We start from the raw sequence: 17,212 nt of genomic DNA on the forward strand, positions 1-17,212 counted from the left end.
GAAGTACTAAGAAATGACGAGATACGCTTAATGTTCTCTAAGGCTGTAGATACAGCAGTAAGGAATACCTCTGTAGGCAGTACCATTGAAGAGGAATGGACATCTCTAAAATGAGTCATAACAGAAGTCAGAAAGAAAAAACGTAGGTACAAAGAAGGTAACTGCTAAGAAACCATGGGTAACAGAAGAAATACTCCATTTGATCGATGAAAGGAGGAAGTACCGATATGTTCCGGGGGACTCAGGAATACAGAAATACAAGTTGCTGAGGAATAAAATAAATACAAATTGCAGGGAAGCTAAGAAGAAATGGTTGCATGATAAATGTGAACCAATCGAAAAAGGAACGATTGTCGGAAAGAAAGACTCAGCATACAGGAAAGTCAAAACAACCTTCGGTAGCACTAAAAGCAAGGATGTTAATATTAAGAGTGCAACGAAAATTCCACTGCTAAATGTAGAGAAGAGAGCGAATAGGTGGAAAGAGTACATTGAATGCCTCTATGAGGGGGAAGATTTGTCTGATATGATAGAACAAGAAACAGGAGTCAATTTAGAAGAGATAGGGGATCCAATACTAGAATCAGAATTTGAAAGAGCTTTGGAGGAATTGATATCAAATAAGGCAGAAGGGATAGATAACATTCGGTCAGAGTTTCTAAAATCATTGGGGGAAGTGGCAACTAAACGAATATTCTCTTTGGTCTGTAGAATGTATGAGTCTGACGACATACCATCTGATTTTCGGAAAATTATTCACACAATTCCGAAGCTGACAAGTGCGAGAAATATCGGACAATCAACGTAACAGCTCATGCATCCAAGTTGCTGACAAGAATAATATACAGACGAATGGAAAAGATTATTGAAGATGTGTTAGGTGACGATCAGTTTGGCTTTAGAAATCGTAAAGGTGGGGGAGAGGCAATTCTGACGTCGCGGTTGATAACGGTAGCAAGACTAAAGAAAAATCAAGACACGTTCATAGGATTTGTCGACCTGGAAAAAGCTTTCGACGGTGTAAAATGGTGCAAGATGTTCGAGATTCTGAGAAAAATAGGGGTAAGTTTTAGGGAGAGACGGGTAATATACAATATATACAAGAGCCATGATGGATTAATAAGAGTGGGCCACAAAGAAGGAAGTGCTCGGATTAAAGAGGGTTTAAGACAGGTATGTAATCTTTCCCCCCTACTGTTTAATCTGTACATCGGTACTTCGAAGAAGCAATGATGGAAATAAAAGAAAGGTTCAGGAGTGGAATTAAAATTCAAGGTGAAAGGATATGAATGAAGCGATTCACTGACAACATTGCTATACTGAGTGAAAGTGAAAAATAATCGCATGGTCTGCTGAACGGAATTAACAATCTAATGAGTAGAGAATAGGGATTGAGTGTAAAATTTAAGAAAGACGAAAGTAATGAGAAGTACTAGAAATGAGAACAGTGAGAAACATAACATCAGGATTGATGGTCACGAAGTAGGTAAAGGAATTCAGCTACCTGAGTAGTAAAATAGACACGGACGGAGCAAGGAGGATACCAAAAGCAGACTAGCAATGGCAAAAAGTGCATTCCTGGCCAGGAGAATTCTACTAGTATCAAACATAGGCCTTAATTTGAGGAAGAAATTTCTGAGAACCTACGTGTGGAGTACAGCATTGTGTGGTAGTGAAAGATGGACTGTGGGAAAACCGGAACAGAAGAGAATCGAAGCATTTGAAATGTGGTGCTACAGACAAATGTTGAAAATTAGGTGGACTGATAAGGTAAGGAATGAGGACGTTCTGCACAGAATCGAAGAGGAAAGGAATATGTGGAAACACTGAACGGAAGTGCCAATATGATTACACATCTGTTAAGACATGAGGGTTGACTTCCATGGTACTAGAGGGAGCTGTAGAGGGCTAAAACTGTAGAGGAAGACAGAGATTGCAATACGTACATCCAGCCAATAATTGAGGGCATAGGTTGCAAATGCTATTCTGAGATGAAGGGGCTAGCACAGAGAAGCAATTCATGGAGGGCCATATCAAACCAGTCGGAAGACTGATGACACCCCCGCCCCCCAAAAAAAGGGGTGGGGTTGGCGTCAACAAAATGTTTCCACCTTCTGAGGAGAAAGTTGGTGATGGAAAGTTTGTGAGAAGATTCCGCCACAACGGAAAACGCCTTTGTTTTAATGATATCCACCAAACTCCTGTATCATGTCCGTGACACTCTCTCGCCCATATTATAATGCAAAACGTGCTGCTCTTCTTTGAACGTTAATCTTATCTGGTAAGGATCCCAGTTCACGCAGCAGTACTCCAAAAGACGACGGACGATAGTAGTGCAAGAAGTTTCTTTAAAAATCTGTACGTTTCTGCCAATAAAACTGTCTTTGATTTGCTTTCCCTACAAAATTTTCTCTGTATTCTTTCCAATTCAGCTTGTTCGTAATTGTAGTTCCTAAGTGTTTAGTTGAATTTACTGCCTTTAGATTTTACTGATTTATCGTGTAACCTAAGTTTTTACAGATTCTTTTTAGAACTCAAGTGGGTGACCACACACTTTTCATTATTTAGGAACAATTGCCAATATATTCGCAGTACAGATATCTTTTCTAAATCGATTTGCAATTTGTTTTGATCTTTACTGGACGATAAACAACATCATTTGGAAACAACTTAAGATGGCTGCTCAGTTGCCTCCTATATCGTTTAGGTAGGTAAGGAACAGCAGGCGACCTATAACAATACCTTGTTGAACGACAGATATCACTTCTGTTTTACTCGATGATTTTCCGCCAATTACTGCGAACTTTGACCTCTCTGGCAGGAAATCACGAATCCATAAACATAACCTAAACATATTCCATTATACTACAAGCCACTTGGGTGGTACAGTGTCAAACGCCTAGAAATACGGGATCAGTTTTAAATCCCTTGTCGATAGCTCTCAACACTTCGTGCCTAGTTGTGTTTCACAAGAATTTTTTTTTTCTAAATCAGTGTTCACTATGTGTTAGTAGACCGTTCGCTTCTAGGTAATTTATAACGCTCTAACACAATATCTGTTCCAAAAGAAATCCTGTTGCATATTGACTTGAATGATACGGGCCTGAAATATAGCGGATTACTTCTGCAACCTTTCTTGAATATTGGTGTGACCTGTGTAACCTTCCAATCTTTGAGTGTGAATCTTCCGTCTAACGAGCGGTTGTACATGATTGTTAAGTATGGAGCTCTTGTAGCAGCATACTCTGAAAGGAACCTAACTAGTATGCAGTCTAGATTGGAAGGCCTCCTTTTATTACGTGATTTAAGTTGCTTCACTACTCCGAGGTTATCTACTTCTAAGTTTTCCATGGTGGCAGCTGCTCTTAATTCGAATTCCGGAATGTTTACTTCTTTGGTGAAGGAATTTCGGAAGGTTGTGTTTAGTAACTCTGTATTAGTAGTATTGCTGTCGATAGTATTTTCATTTCTATCGTGCAGAGAAGGCATTGATTGAGTCTTTCCACTAGCATACTTTACATACTACCAGAATCTCTTTTCATTTTCTGCCAGGTTTCGTAACAAAGTTTCTTTGTGGAAACTATTAATAGCGTCTCGGATTGAAGATCGCGCTAAATTTCGAACTTATGTGACAGATCGCCAATACTGGAGATTTTGGGTTCGTCTAAATTTGTCATGCTTTTCTCGTTGCTTCTGCAACAGTGTTCTGACCCGTTTTTTGAACGGGTGAAGTCACCACTAACTAAATGAGTCGTGTACGTGTTCGAAATGAAAGTCTTGTTTGAATCTTTCAGCAGTTGTATTATCTGAATTGGGAGATCGGTGAAAGAACCCATTATTATTTTATTCTGGGTGCCAAGAATGTCCTCTACCCGTACTAACTCATAGAAACCATGTCCTTCAATTTCGCTACAAGACAAATTACTTCTAACAGCAACAAACACGCCTCCACCAAATGTGTTTAGCCTGTCCTTTCTGAACACCGTTAGGTATTTCGCAAAAATTTCGGCTGAACTTATCTCTGGCTTTAGCCAGCTTTTGCTGTCTGTTAGGATTTGAGCATTTGTGATTTCTGTTAGCGTTTGAAGCCCTAGTACTTTCCCAGCACAGCTACGATAATTTACAACTGTTATACCGAAGGTTCCTGTATCTACGTTCATACTGTGTTCGGCCTGCAACCTTGGAGACTGAAGCACTTTTGGTGTTTTCCCGAGAATCTCTAACCTAAAAAACCGCCCACTCCACACCACAGACACAGCTACCGGTGTAACCGTCTCCTGCGTGTAGTTGACACATGAATTATTCAGTGCAATACGAGAACCAACTATCTTTTGGCGCAAGTCGATGAATCTGCAGTCTACACGGTCGCAGAACCGTCTGAGTATCTGATTCAGACCCTACACTCTGTTCTGTACCAGAGGTCGGCAATCGATCCTGTCGACTATGCTACAAATAGTGAGCACTGCTTTCATCTCTCAAGCAAGACCGGCATCCTTCACAACTTTTGCTAGCCTCTCGAAACCGGAGAGAACATCTTCCGATCCAAAGCGACACACATCATTGGTGCCAACATGAGCCCCAATCTGCAATTGGCTGCATCCTGTGCTCTTCATGGCATCCGGAAGGACCCGTTCCATGCCTGGAATGACTCCACTCGCTATACACAAGGAGCACACATTGACTTTCTTCCCCTTGTAGGGAAGCAGCCTACTCACGCTGTAGTAAATTCACATCAGTTTCCATTGTGTGCCAGCCAGTCTGCTGTAACTAGCTCTGACGTCATAAATGTTGCGCAATACCTTAAAAATCAAGCAAATGACCTAAAACTTTTCTAGCATGTCAGGAATAATACTAAATTAATGTGTGTTAAATATCAGTTCGATAACTTCAGCCATTTTTGAAATTTGGACGTTTTTCTAAAAAAATCATTGGCGCAACAGAAAAGAGCTAGAGACTTCAAAATTTATATTTAGATTCATCTTTCATAATGATTTAATAAAAACAGTACTTTGGATTTCACAAATTAAGACTTTAGTGGAAATTCATGATTTTCTGGTTTTCGTCTCAAAACTGAAGGAAGCAAGATAGATTAAGTAGGCTAATAAATAAGGCTAGGATGTTTAGATTTAAATAGGTTGGAGGTCCGCTATGACTATGAAGATGTGAAAAGTTTCTTTTGAATACCTATAAAATTATAGCGATAGCGGATCTCAAAAGGGCCAGTTCAGAGCTCATCTACTGCGTGCAGTGTAATTTAATTAATTCTCTCGCCCAAAATATTGAACTCAGCCACGTCAAAATTTTATTATCAATACTTACCTGCGTGTTGAATGCACGTTTAAATTAAGAGCTTCATCGGCCATCAGCAAAAGCTATAAATTATTATGTAACTTGAAGTGGTGCGTTACTAGCCCAGCGGCTAGTCGGGAGAGCCGATTTGATCTGGCGTTCCCTTAGCCGTCTGCTCCGCGGCTATATATATAAGAACGCTGCGCGAGGAAGGAATGCCCCAGTTCTCTCCAGACGCTGAATAACACGCCATCTGTGTCGGGAGTCGCGTCGCATCGGTATCCCTGCTACAAACAGCCTCGGGTGCCGTATTAAGTTACTAGAGATACGCGGAACCATGAAATCATTTCAAGTGAAGGGTTAATTCTGGGATGATTTTCATTATCTAGCTTCAGTTTTCGTATTGTCGTATTTCCACGTGCCGTCGCGGGACAGACATTCTACCAATTATTTAGTGTGGCGTTTGATGAAATATTCTCATCAAATTTTGGCGAGCATTCTTTTTAACATTTAATTCGGACATTTATAGTTGCATCAGCGCATTAGACTCTGAACTGCTCTGTTAGTTAGGTTGTAGGGATACTTGTGTTGTTATCAGTGAATTTCAGAATATACTCAACTATTTTGGAAAATCGTTTTTGATTAGAAATCCCGGACAATCTCCTAATTCCTCAGAGCTATAAGCTGCATCTATAATGGTATTCTCAGATGAAGTGGGCGCTAGGAACTCTAATTACAGGCTTCACGTTTTGTTAAGTCACTTTCTGGGGGCTAAAAAGTAAATAGAGAGCCAGTGCTGAGAACGGCGAAAGACAGCATTAACAACATTCAAAAAGCCTGAAACTGATTCAACATTCAAACATTTATACAGTAATTATATTAATTTTCACAAGTATAACCGCCGCCCCACACCCTTTTTGGCAGCCATGTCCCTAAGTGGCCCGATAACGCGCCTAGTATTGGAGATGCCAATTACAAATAACCCCACCTTAGTTGACTACCCGGATCTTGCTGGTTGAGAGGTTTCCTCTGGAACAGGACAAGCGACTGCGTCTGGTTGAAGGCAGTGTCAGCCACGTACGGCACCCAGAACCCTTTTGTCAGACTAACGGGGAGGCCTCACGTGCAGCCCACTGGGATGTATTTCTCCACCCGCAACGTCCCGAGGCAAACCCCCATCGACCATACGTGAGGGGCCAACCTCAGTGCGAGCAGTAACTGGGCTGGCCACCGGTGGTGACCGATCGGCGAACTGAGAAGTGGTGGACGTCCGTTGGATCTCCACAGCCGGCCCACAATTGTGACACCCGTCCACTGCAGCTTCAAGCTGTGAGCTGTGTAACCGAAACCGTCACAGCCTGGAGTGGAGAGCGAAGTGTCGCCAGCTCGGCTCGCGTCCGCACACAACTGTCACAGACACTGTCAGAGACCGTGGAAAACTGCACTACACAGCCAAACAAAGGTCAGTCGACACGAGCTGCGGAAATCCACTGTAAGTACAGAAGAAAACTCAAGAACTGCGACTAAAAAATTAGATTAATTATATTAATACTATCAAAGCACTCAGCTGACACTAAATATTTCGCGGCTGATTAAGAACTTGTAATACGTCACAAAATCGGTTTACTTCCCAATACAAACGAAAATGCGAGAACTGTGTCTATTAAATATTAAATTAACACGCAAAAACTCAAGAAACTAAACTGCGAATGCATAATTCGCTCCTGGTTAGGAACTCGTAAAATGTCACAACCTCTGTTACTTTCCCGTTGCTGCTAGTGTCTTAGACGGCTGTTGCTGCCTGACCCGACAGGAATAAAATCAGTCTCAGAACGTTTTGGACGGAAGTGTATTACAGTACATGAGCAACAAGGTTGACTTGTTCTCTTCCTCCACTCGTGTGACCCCCAGAAGACCACCGATCATTCAGTTGACCCCGCGCATTGTCAGCGCGTGGCTCTAGGATACAGTACGCGGCCGCGGCTCCTGTTGCCGATTGCGTGCAGACCGGAGAAGTGTTCAGTGCGGTTTTCAGGTTACGCTTTTTAGTTAATAGCTATTCGCTTGACGGGTCTTGTCCCGGTAGAACATCCCTCCAATGTGTTGCAAGTACTTCTCGGTTTTTAACGCAACACTGTCAGCCCCCGGTAGCTGCGTGGTCAGCGCGCAAGACTGTCAATCCTAAGGGCCCGGGTTCGATTCACGGCTAGGTCGGAGATTTTCTCCGCTCAGGGACTGGGCGTTGTGTTCTTCTAATCCTGATCATTTCATCCCCATCGACGCGCAAGTCGCCGAAGTGGCGTCAGATCGAAAGACTTGCACCCGGCGAACGGTCTACCCAACAGGAAGCCCTAGTCACAAGACGTTTTTTAACGCAAGCCTCAAATAAGGTCTTAAGAGTTTTTCATTATTTTTCACATTATCAATGGATCACTATGGTATAATCTGTTTAGGACCCATCCACCATACTGGATTAGAATTCTGCTGTGTTGTTCCATGACATTCCGCGTTTTAACGGTGTTTTGTTCTGACGGACAACGAATGTTGTGTACAAAGTTCTGAGCTTACTATATCTAATGTTTTAGTTATGTGAGTAGAAATATTTTAATATTCTTATGTAAAAGTTTCTAACAGTTTTCCAAAAAATTTTAAATCTTAAAACAATTTTTCAAAATTATCATATCAATAGAAATATCAGGGTTGTTGTCCTTCTGGAATTATTGTTATATAGACGTTAACCACAAGACGTGGCTTTTAGTGCCACGAAACTTGTAATGATCTAAAGATAAAGGAGTAAATACAGCTGAAGCGGCTGATTAATACCCAAGATGATTACTCGCAGCTGTGGTTGCCCTATTCACAAGGTTGTCTGTTAAAAACATTAACTGTAATAACTGAAATTATTGTAGAGAATATTGGGTTTGGAAATAAGTGGAACACATTAACTTCAATAGAAACTGGTGTGGAAAGAACGTTAAACTGGACAAAATGAATCTGGAACATTCTGCCTATCGCGCCTATGAAACATCTTCTGTATCAGATAAATACATGATGAACAACGTAATTTCGAGCTAGTTTTTTTAGTGAAAATGATTGTAATTTCCTGCAAGGTATTTGCTTTACGGATGTTTTACGACTACTGAAATAAACAGATTCTCAGATAAAAATATGTCTGCAGAAATTATTTTACTTAATACAACGTAAATTTGAATGCTGGAAGTACGAATTAAGATCAAAGCGACGATTCTGTAGAAATAGCAAGCAGTTTTCAGTTTATAGGACTGTGCAAAAGCAGAGTGTAAAATGTTGACAACGAACTGTTAATAGACTCACTGTTGACATTAATGAAGGATAAAAAAAGCGCGACTGACATTCTTGTGGCCGGCCGGGGTGGCCGAGCGGTTCTAGGCGCTACAGTCTAGAGCCGCGCGACCGCTACGGTCGCAGGTTCGAATCCTGCCTCGGGCATGGATGTGTGTGATGTCCTTAGTTTAGTTAGGTTTAAGTAGTTCTAAGTTCTAGGGGACTGATGACCTTAGAAGTTAAGTCCCATAGAGGTCACAGCCATTTTTTTGTCATTCTTGTGGTTTCCTCTCCCAGAAATCCCACTCCAGAGGCGGATCCTGTGGTGTGGGAGCCGTACGACCTGAGCAGCCGCAGCTACCTGCTGATGCAGGCTAACTTCTCGCTCGCACACGACAGGCTTGGCGAGCGCATGGACTTCTGGAACGAGAACGTACCACTGTTGCCGTACCCTGGCACCTACTAGTGAGAAACGTTTTCAACAGCACTGGCTCACACGACGCTGCACAAAATACAGAACAAGTTGTATAATATTATGCGTGGTTCGCCACAACCAAGATTTGTGCATTACCTGGTATATTTTATAATAAACTCAGTTCTTTTATTCAGTCTCTTGACAAATAGAAGTAGCAAATGGTACGTTGAAATCCGCTGGTAGTGGCTTAATATTAATTAATTCCACGCATCACTGCAAATGAATATTTGGAAGTTAATGCTCTTGTTGTAAACCCATTCATGTGTACCTTTTATCCTCCATCAAACACTGCTCTATGGAAAATACGTACTTGCCCTTAGACAAATATACAGACGAAGATGTATGTAACTCTGAGAGTTCTTAGTGGTTCTTCTTCGATTAAACTGATTTTAACAAAATAAAAATGTTTGTGGAGTTGTAATACGTAAAAAAAAATGTAGAAGTATGTACGCGGTTTTCCATGTAGCACTGGCATACCGAAATAAAATACAAAGTGATATGACATATTTTTACTATCGTATTAATGTTAAACATCCTTTCCTATCCCCAGACGCTCGCAACACAGTAGACATTCAAGACCTACGAACTCTCATTATTCCTCTTTCGGGCGTGAAATGATACAAAAGAATGCTACTTTTGCCCAAAACTAACGACAAAAGGATAAACAGAAACAAGCTTAAGCCTTATATAGTCGTAATACATTGCTGAAAACCTCTCAAAAACTGTTACCATTGTAACTTCAGTCTACGTAGCTCCATATTGGATGCAGTAGTAATGTCACTCGTTAATAAGTCAAAATATCACTGCCAGAGATTATTGAATCGACGCTCGGATTTCCTCTTGTTAGCACAACGGCATTCTAGTGCTGTATTTATCTTCATTGTTGTGCAATCAGAAAGTTAAATTGCACTAAAGCACCTTTTGCTTTGGTGATGATCTGAAGAAGAAGAGAGAGAGACAAAAAATTGACGTGACCTTCTGGAAAATATTGGTCTGCAGTGTCACAGATTCTGTGGATTCGAAGGCCAGAGCAGTTGGTACTATGCTAGACGGCCAGCAGCGTACTTGTATGTCTACTTGATAAATATGCAGATAAGTCTCGGTGATTATGGAAACAGTAGCGTCGAGATTCATTCCCGGATGAATGGAAGACATGCTGTTATGCAGATCATGACGCCTTCTATTTCCGGAATTATTACTTTCGCTTACTATTTTTGAGCAAAAATGAAACCGCGTCTCCAGCTGTGGGCTTGGAACCGAACACCCACTACCCTACTCCCTGCGGTGACCATGTGTGAAACACAGAATTAATTTCCTACTAAAGGTGTGACTCTATCTTGTCTTCACCATCACAGTGATGACACATTAATGGCGGAACAGGAAAGCACAAAATTACCTAAATAAGACTGCAGACTGAATTAAATATGTATATTTTGATAACGACTCAAAAACATATTAACAAGGAACCTCCACGACTGAACAAGATAAAGGCACTGAAATGGGATGTAAAACTGCCAGATTACGAGTAAGTTATTACTGTAGCGATAGACAACACTGGGTCATTCAAGAAAAACTACACACATAGGTAATCAGACGACGCTTGCATAATGAATAATTATTTGAGGGCGAATGGAAGAGTTACTAATAGTGGCAGTAGAACGTGGAACATTATCGTAGCAATGGCGCGGAAGATTCAGAGATCCCGGTGCGATCGTAATTACGAGCTGGTATCGTAATTCAGGAAAATCTGACTGTCGTAACTATAGTCCGGTTAAAATTACTTTGCGACTGACGGATTGCAGTGCCGAAGGATAGTGTTGCCACCGTGCAGTTAGCTACGCTGTACAAAGCGCTGTTCCTACCTACAAATAAGGCAACACAGCGAGCACCTGGCGCTCGAGGAAGAACTATGAGTGCATGGCGGCTGGCTCCTACCACTCGTCTCGTCGAAACGTCAGCCACAAGGTAATCCTTAATCGGAGTACAGAGAGCAACAAGATCACTATTGTTTCTCCGAGTAACCGGCATTCTACTATCGACCTCTTAGTGGCTGTAGCACTGAGTTAAAATGTCTCACTATAAGGGGCTTAACGGTAGCAAGCACCATGTGGTGTGGAGACCACTAGCAAAGGAAAAGCAAGTAGAAGCCAGGAAAACTCAGTTCCCAGTGAAGCAGAGCTCTTGCTGTAGAGATCATTTAAAAATTCTGGTTTTGAATATAACGGCAAATTACACAGAGGGCTCTACATTTCATTGCCAACGTAACTGTGTTCATTTGCACAATTTTGAACAGGTTGCTTAGTTGCTTAACGTTGTCAGATACAGACCTCTTCTAACGGGCAGAATCGCATCTTAGGCACCGCTGTAGTATATTAATGCGCGAAGAACCGTTCAAACATTGGGCAACCAATTCCATTACAACGGAAAAAATTACTGACGTCTGCAATAACTGCAATTGCGACCAAAAAAATAACTATGGACAATACGCTGTACCATTGCTATCTGTTTGGTATACTTAGAAAGCCTCACAACACACATCGAATCTTGAATCAAATTATGGCCGAAATTAATTGTTGTAATTGATAGCTTCAGAGACTTGTTAATCTCAAAATTAGTGCCGTTCTTACGTGGAGAATGTAGCATAACTGTCTGAAAAAAAAGCAGTAGCTAATACAACTACAAGTACGTGCTACAAAAAGTGAACTGTTTGAGAATGTGGAACTCATTAGTAAGGAGGCATTATTTTGTGTGCCGGAGTGGCGGCATTCGGTGAGGTAGTTGTATGGCGGTACTCAGTGCAGACAGCGAGACGTGGGTGGTGTTTGCAGGTACAGAAAATCGTAGTTACAAAGTTATATTTTGATTTCCGCTAGAAATAAAGAGACCTGCAGTTGCTGAAACTGAAGATTAGTTATATGAAAAAGTCAAGTAGTGTATTACATCCGTACTGTGTGCAATACGATTGCTTGACCAGTGCAGTATGCGTGAAGTTTCTACATGAAGAGTCATCTACAAGAATTATGCAACAATCATTCGATAACCAGATTTTCTCTGGGAAAGTGGCGAAATCACTATTTTGTCCACATTTTATGCTGGATAAGACTTAATATTAGTCCTGTTTTTTATTAATTTACCTGTTGACATCAACCTGAAATCAACTGATAACTATCTACTCAGTATGGCGACATACTACAAATACACGGCGAAAAACGTCAGAATAACAGACTTTTAACGTCGCTAACAGCGTCAAATCAATCTAAATATATCGCTACCTACATGATGATAAATGTATTTAAGACGCTATAAATTCATGACGGTCAGTCGAAGGTCTTCGTTAATTGCGGTTAAAAGAAACAGCCAAGAGCTGCATATACAGTTAGTAGTACACAGCAAAACAGACTACCAGAGTGATTCAGTACGTCTGTCCAGGCTGCAGACAACACTGCTATGGACGCAGAGAGTGCGTGCTGCCCGCTGGTTTCAATTACTGAGAAGAATTAAGGAGCTTCATCGAATGTTTCGAATGACAGGCGTATGGCCTGTTTTACACAACTCCAAAGGCTGTACTTAGGCGAACACAGTAGCAACGAATAACAGAAGTACGAACTAATAAGCTTAAAATGTAAGTGCAAGATAATGAAACTGACATGACAAAGACACAGAGAGAACAAAGCAAGAAAACTGGATTATGTGATGTGTATTACTTGGAAAATGAAAGAACCTGTTTACACCATATAACAATAGAAGGAAAAAGGAAATATTCGTAACCCGTATGAGATATCGAAGAAGAACATAGCCGGTACTAACGAACGATGTCAGTTGTTAATGTCTGTTGTGTATGAAATGACTGGTGTTGAAGAATGAATGAGCAGTTTAGCACTAGCATGTTATGTCACAGATTAAATTATTTGGAACTTATCCACAAAATAGTGCTGTTCACTACAGATAAATCGAATCAGATTACCCCGTTTAAACAATGTGGCCCTGTATTCGGAAGAATGAATGACCTAATCCATGTCTGGCAAACCTGACCTTCCTTTCTTCGTTGTTTTCCTAAATTGTTAGGTGATTCCTCCTCAGAGTCATGAACAACCCATCTTTGGCGAACTAGGCCTTAAGTGTGTAAATCGCTTTCAATAGTAAGTATGTTTCTTGTTCATAAAATGTAGTAACATGATATACCCATTACCTATATAAAAGTGATCTACAGATGAGCGAAGTTATTACTACTTCTGCTACTAGTTTTGTGGCAGTGACGAGCTAACTGACGTACACAAGGAGCTAGTGTGTCACAGAAGGTGGTCATTAAAATTTGTTGAAGGAATGAGTGTCAGATTTCCTAAAATATATCCTTGAGGACTACACAGGAAAATACAGGTTCGTCCATAGGCGTGAAACAACCTCTACAAAAGAAATAGATGGGAGACATAATTCAAAGTCATGTCGTTGTCAAGACGATTTCGATTATCGCCATCAATGCGGTGATGAATGTTCTCCCAAAAAGTGAACGGCTATGGATGAAGTATCAGCTGCTGTCCTATCACCGCTCATTAAGGGTCCAGAGCACAGAACTCGTCGCATCTCCCAGGGAACTGTGGTCGTCCATTCATCAAAAGTGAGGGTTTGGGATGAAAAAGTGACATAAAAGTATACTTTGGAACGCATGGAGAAATTTCAACCAAATTTGGTAGATACTCGACTTATTATTTGCATAAAATGCCGTGGGTGTATGGTGCCCTTACTACCATTAGGAATGTGGGTGATGATGAGAATACGTGACATGTGGAAACGTCCGTGAACGAGGTGTCCGTATTTCTTTCCTGAAATTAGTTTACTTGGAATCCAATAAAGATTTAAAGCTGTCTCTTATTTGTGTTATCCAAGGCAATGACAACACCGTGATCAAGAGCACTGGAATGAGTAAGTAATTTGACGTGTGTTAGGGGGCAACGATTATGCCACATGCTATAATTTATACCTACCCTAAAATAGCACAGAATCACTCAGTTGCCAGAGACAGTACCTTTTCGAAACGACCGTCATTTCCTGGCGGAATTAGAAGTTCCTCCAGAATTCAAACTGCAGAGTGAAATTCGCTAGGGTTACGGGTAAAGTAAGTGTACAAAACGTGTGAAATACGTTAAATGTATGTGACATTTATATAGGTGTGTAATATATATGGCATACGCATACAAGGGCGAAACTGTGGCCGGAACGTTAGTCTAGAATAAAAAAATGAATGATTTGTTTTTTCATCTTCTGTGTGTTCCTGAGCCATTCATGCGATTATGACGAAACTTTAGTAAGTTGATGGGCCCAAGCCCACGAAGGACCTTCCTCATATAGGAATTTGGGTGAGACTGAAAACGGTGTAACGCAGAAGTAAGTGAAAAGCGGCTAATGTAGAAGTATAGCTCAGCAGCTTCAAGAGAAGTTTCAAATTTTGTATGTACATGGCTCATTATGTGCATAATAATTCTGATAAATATGTAGGAGGAGTAATGGAGTAATACACGTAAATCACCTCTAGCAGTGGAGGGGTGAGTGTAAAGACATTTAAAGTTAGTCTCTAACAAACGAGATTAGTATCAAATCCACAGTTCTTGGGCTCACTGGACCTAGTTGTGGTAGATAGTCAAGTCCCTATAGTTGGATGTAGGAGGCAGGAGAAAAGACAGTGCCACATTGGTATTGGCACAAAGACCGAAATGGCCCAACCTGCATCGTTGCTAGGTCTGCACCGAAATATGGCGCACTCTGCATTGTTGTCAGGTTACCTATCTCCCACTCCCCCCCCCCCCCCCCCGCCCTCCAGAACAGTTGGCGAATGGGTAAGTTAGAAATTCAAATGAACTTTTCCCTATTGGTCACAAAGGCTGGTCCAAACTGTATAGTTACCAGATTTGCCCAACTTCCGCACTCCTCACAGCCTCCTATTGGCCATGGAAGCTGGCCCAGATTGTAAGGTTGCCTGATTTATTCAGGCACACTAACCATCTGACGAACTCGTGTGCTGTAAAAAACTTTCAAAGGATCATGAAGTGCCAGAAGCTGAGAACAGCCCCCATCCCCAATAAGAAAGATTAATTTTATGTTTTAAAACGAGTGTCAACAATTTCCACTGTCAGAAATGAAAACAAGTATTAAGTTAAATTACCCAAACCTAAATTACAAGTTTATAATGTCATGAAATTAAAAAAATGAAAAATGACCCAGTTGCTTTATGTTTTTAAAACGAATGTCTAAATGAAGCATATATTATGTTACAAAGACATCAAATTACACTGTCAGCAGTTATTTATGATTTATATGCACAATTACTGTTGTATTATCCCCACACTTGACATTCATTCAATGAAAAAACGGCTGGCTTGGGCAGCTAAGGTAAACCTACGTATTAACTGTAAATTCATGTCCAGATCAATTCGAGAGACGTTTGTGGGAGGATGTAGTATCCTTCCCAGATCATAATCTGAAGCATATTTTCAACAGTAGGCCTCTCCGCAATGAACAATGCCTCTATTGTAGCGACTGCCAGTGGAATTTTCTGTTTGACATTTCCTTAACGCTCACATGCCACTCTGCAGTGCATCTTGTACGTTTTTTATATTAATTCAATCTTGTGCTGATAAAGGTTAGGGAAAATACATTTGCGATAGTGATAAACGCGTATTTCATGTAATGGTCTCAAAGATATGATAAAAATAAGAACTCATGCGTAAGTCTCTCCCCTCACAGACAAATGACTACTTAAAGACTAAGCCAGTCCGTCAGAACAATTTATCTTTAGTGCTAACATCCGAAAACGTGTGAAGTTCTTCAAAAATGGGAATCACTGTTAAATTACGTATTGGTGTACATCATTGTGCCGAATCTGTGATACTCAAGAAGAGAATATTACTAGTGGCATTGATAAATGTTGAATACTACACACAAATGTGAATTCCATCCAGTAATCTATTAAATTTTCCTAAACGAATTGTACTATTTGAAGTCAATGAACGCTTGCACTGTTACTGCCAGCGGTTTTCGTTTGTTACGAACACTTGTTCTAGTTGCTTTAATCTGCTACATACGCATCTATACATGAGGTATGAACATCTTATTTTTCCACAAGATTTTTAAATCATTTCTTGTTAATATTGGTGCGGTTCCTTCAACAAGGTGCTTAAGTCTTTCTCTGACCAAGGTGGCAGATAGCCATGATAGGAAGGTCTGCTGTTAAATTCAAAGGTAGACTGCTTACGATATCTAAGGATCATCAGCAGACTGCATTTAATAACAAACCCCTTCTACAGTGGATTCTTCCAGGTTTCCAGAGCTATATGACATCATATGTTTTAAAGAATCTAAAGAAACAGGACATCAGACAAGTATAATGTTAAATAAAGTGAGATGTGAGGAACTTTGGAAAAACTAAAAATTTAGAGTAGTTGTAGGAATAAATGAGATAATATCATATGTTTGTCTCTCCTTCATCTTCAGTCAGACCACATTCAGTATTCCATTATTGATATATGATTCAAGTCTCAAGAATGATATTGTACACAAGTGTTACATATTTTACTGTTATAACCAATGGCTGCAGTAAACTGTCGGCATTCCACAGTTCGTAATTGATTATATTTTTAAAAAAAGCGACTATCATCAATACACCTATCACCAGCCAATGCGTCAAAAGCTAGCTCCTAGACTGAAACAAATAAATGAAAGGCTTAAGCGTTTTTGGTGTGAACAGAGAATATCTTTTAGGAGTTTGATACGGTTTTTAGCATTAGTACATTACCCAAAACTCATCTTAACATAGTCGCAACACCGCTACATCCAAAAGCACATAGTAACATAGTGGCCGGTATGAGTTTCATGACATTGTATTAGACAGCCCTTACAATGAATTACATACACCATGAAATTATTCTGCTGGAAGTATAGTGCATACACACAGCTAATTTTCATTATTTTTCCTATGTAAATGCAGTGGTACTGCATAACTTTATGAAGATAAACCTCAAAAACTGGGTATTATCGACAAGTGGGGTATCAGTGCATTTAGTTCTGAACTTGGCAGTATCTTATTGATCTACTAACACCACGAACAGAGTAGAACACTGTATCACCCTCATATCTCTCCCGCAATAAATGTCA

General features: G+C 40.5%; 1 protein-coding gene across 1 annotated transcript in view; it reads left to right on the top strand.

Annotated features, from left to right (window-relative positions):
• LOC126175417 (cholinesterase-like) overlaps positions 1 to 9,517 on the top strand; it is a 93,350-nt gene extending 83,833 nt beyond the window's left edge. The window contains exon 10 of the mRNA XM_049922216.1: positions 8,890 to 9,517. Within this exon, the coding sequence (XP_049778173.1) occupies positions 8,890 to 9,058 (169 nt within the window). The 3' untranslated portion in view covers positions 9,059 to 9,517. The remainder of the gene's footprint in view (positions 1 to 8,889) is intronic.
• The last annotated feature ends 7,695 nt before the right edge of the window (positions 9,518 to 17,212 follow it).

Source organism: Schistocerca cancellata, chromosome 3 (assembly GCF_023864275.1).
Source record: "Schistocerca cancellata isolate TAMUIC-IGC-003103 chromosome 3, iqSchCanc2.1, whole genome shotgun sequence".
Taxonomy (NCBI): Eukaryota; Metazoa; Arthropoda; class Insecta; order Orthoptera; family Acrididae; genus Schistocerca; species Schistocerca cancellata.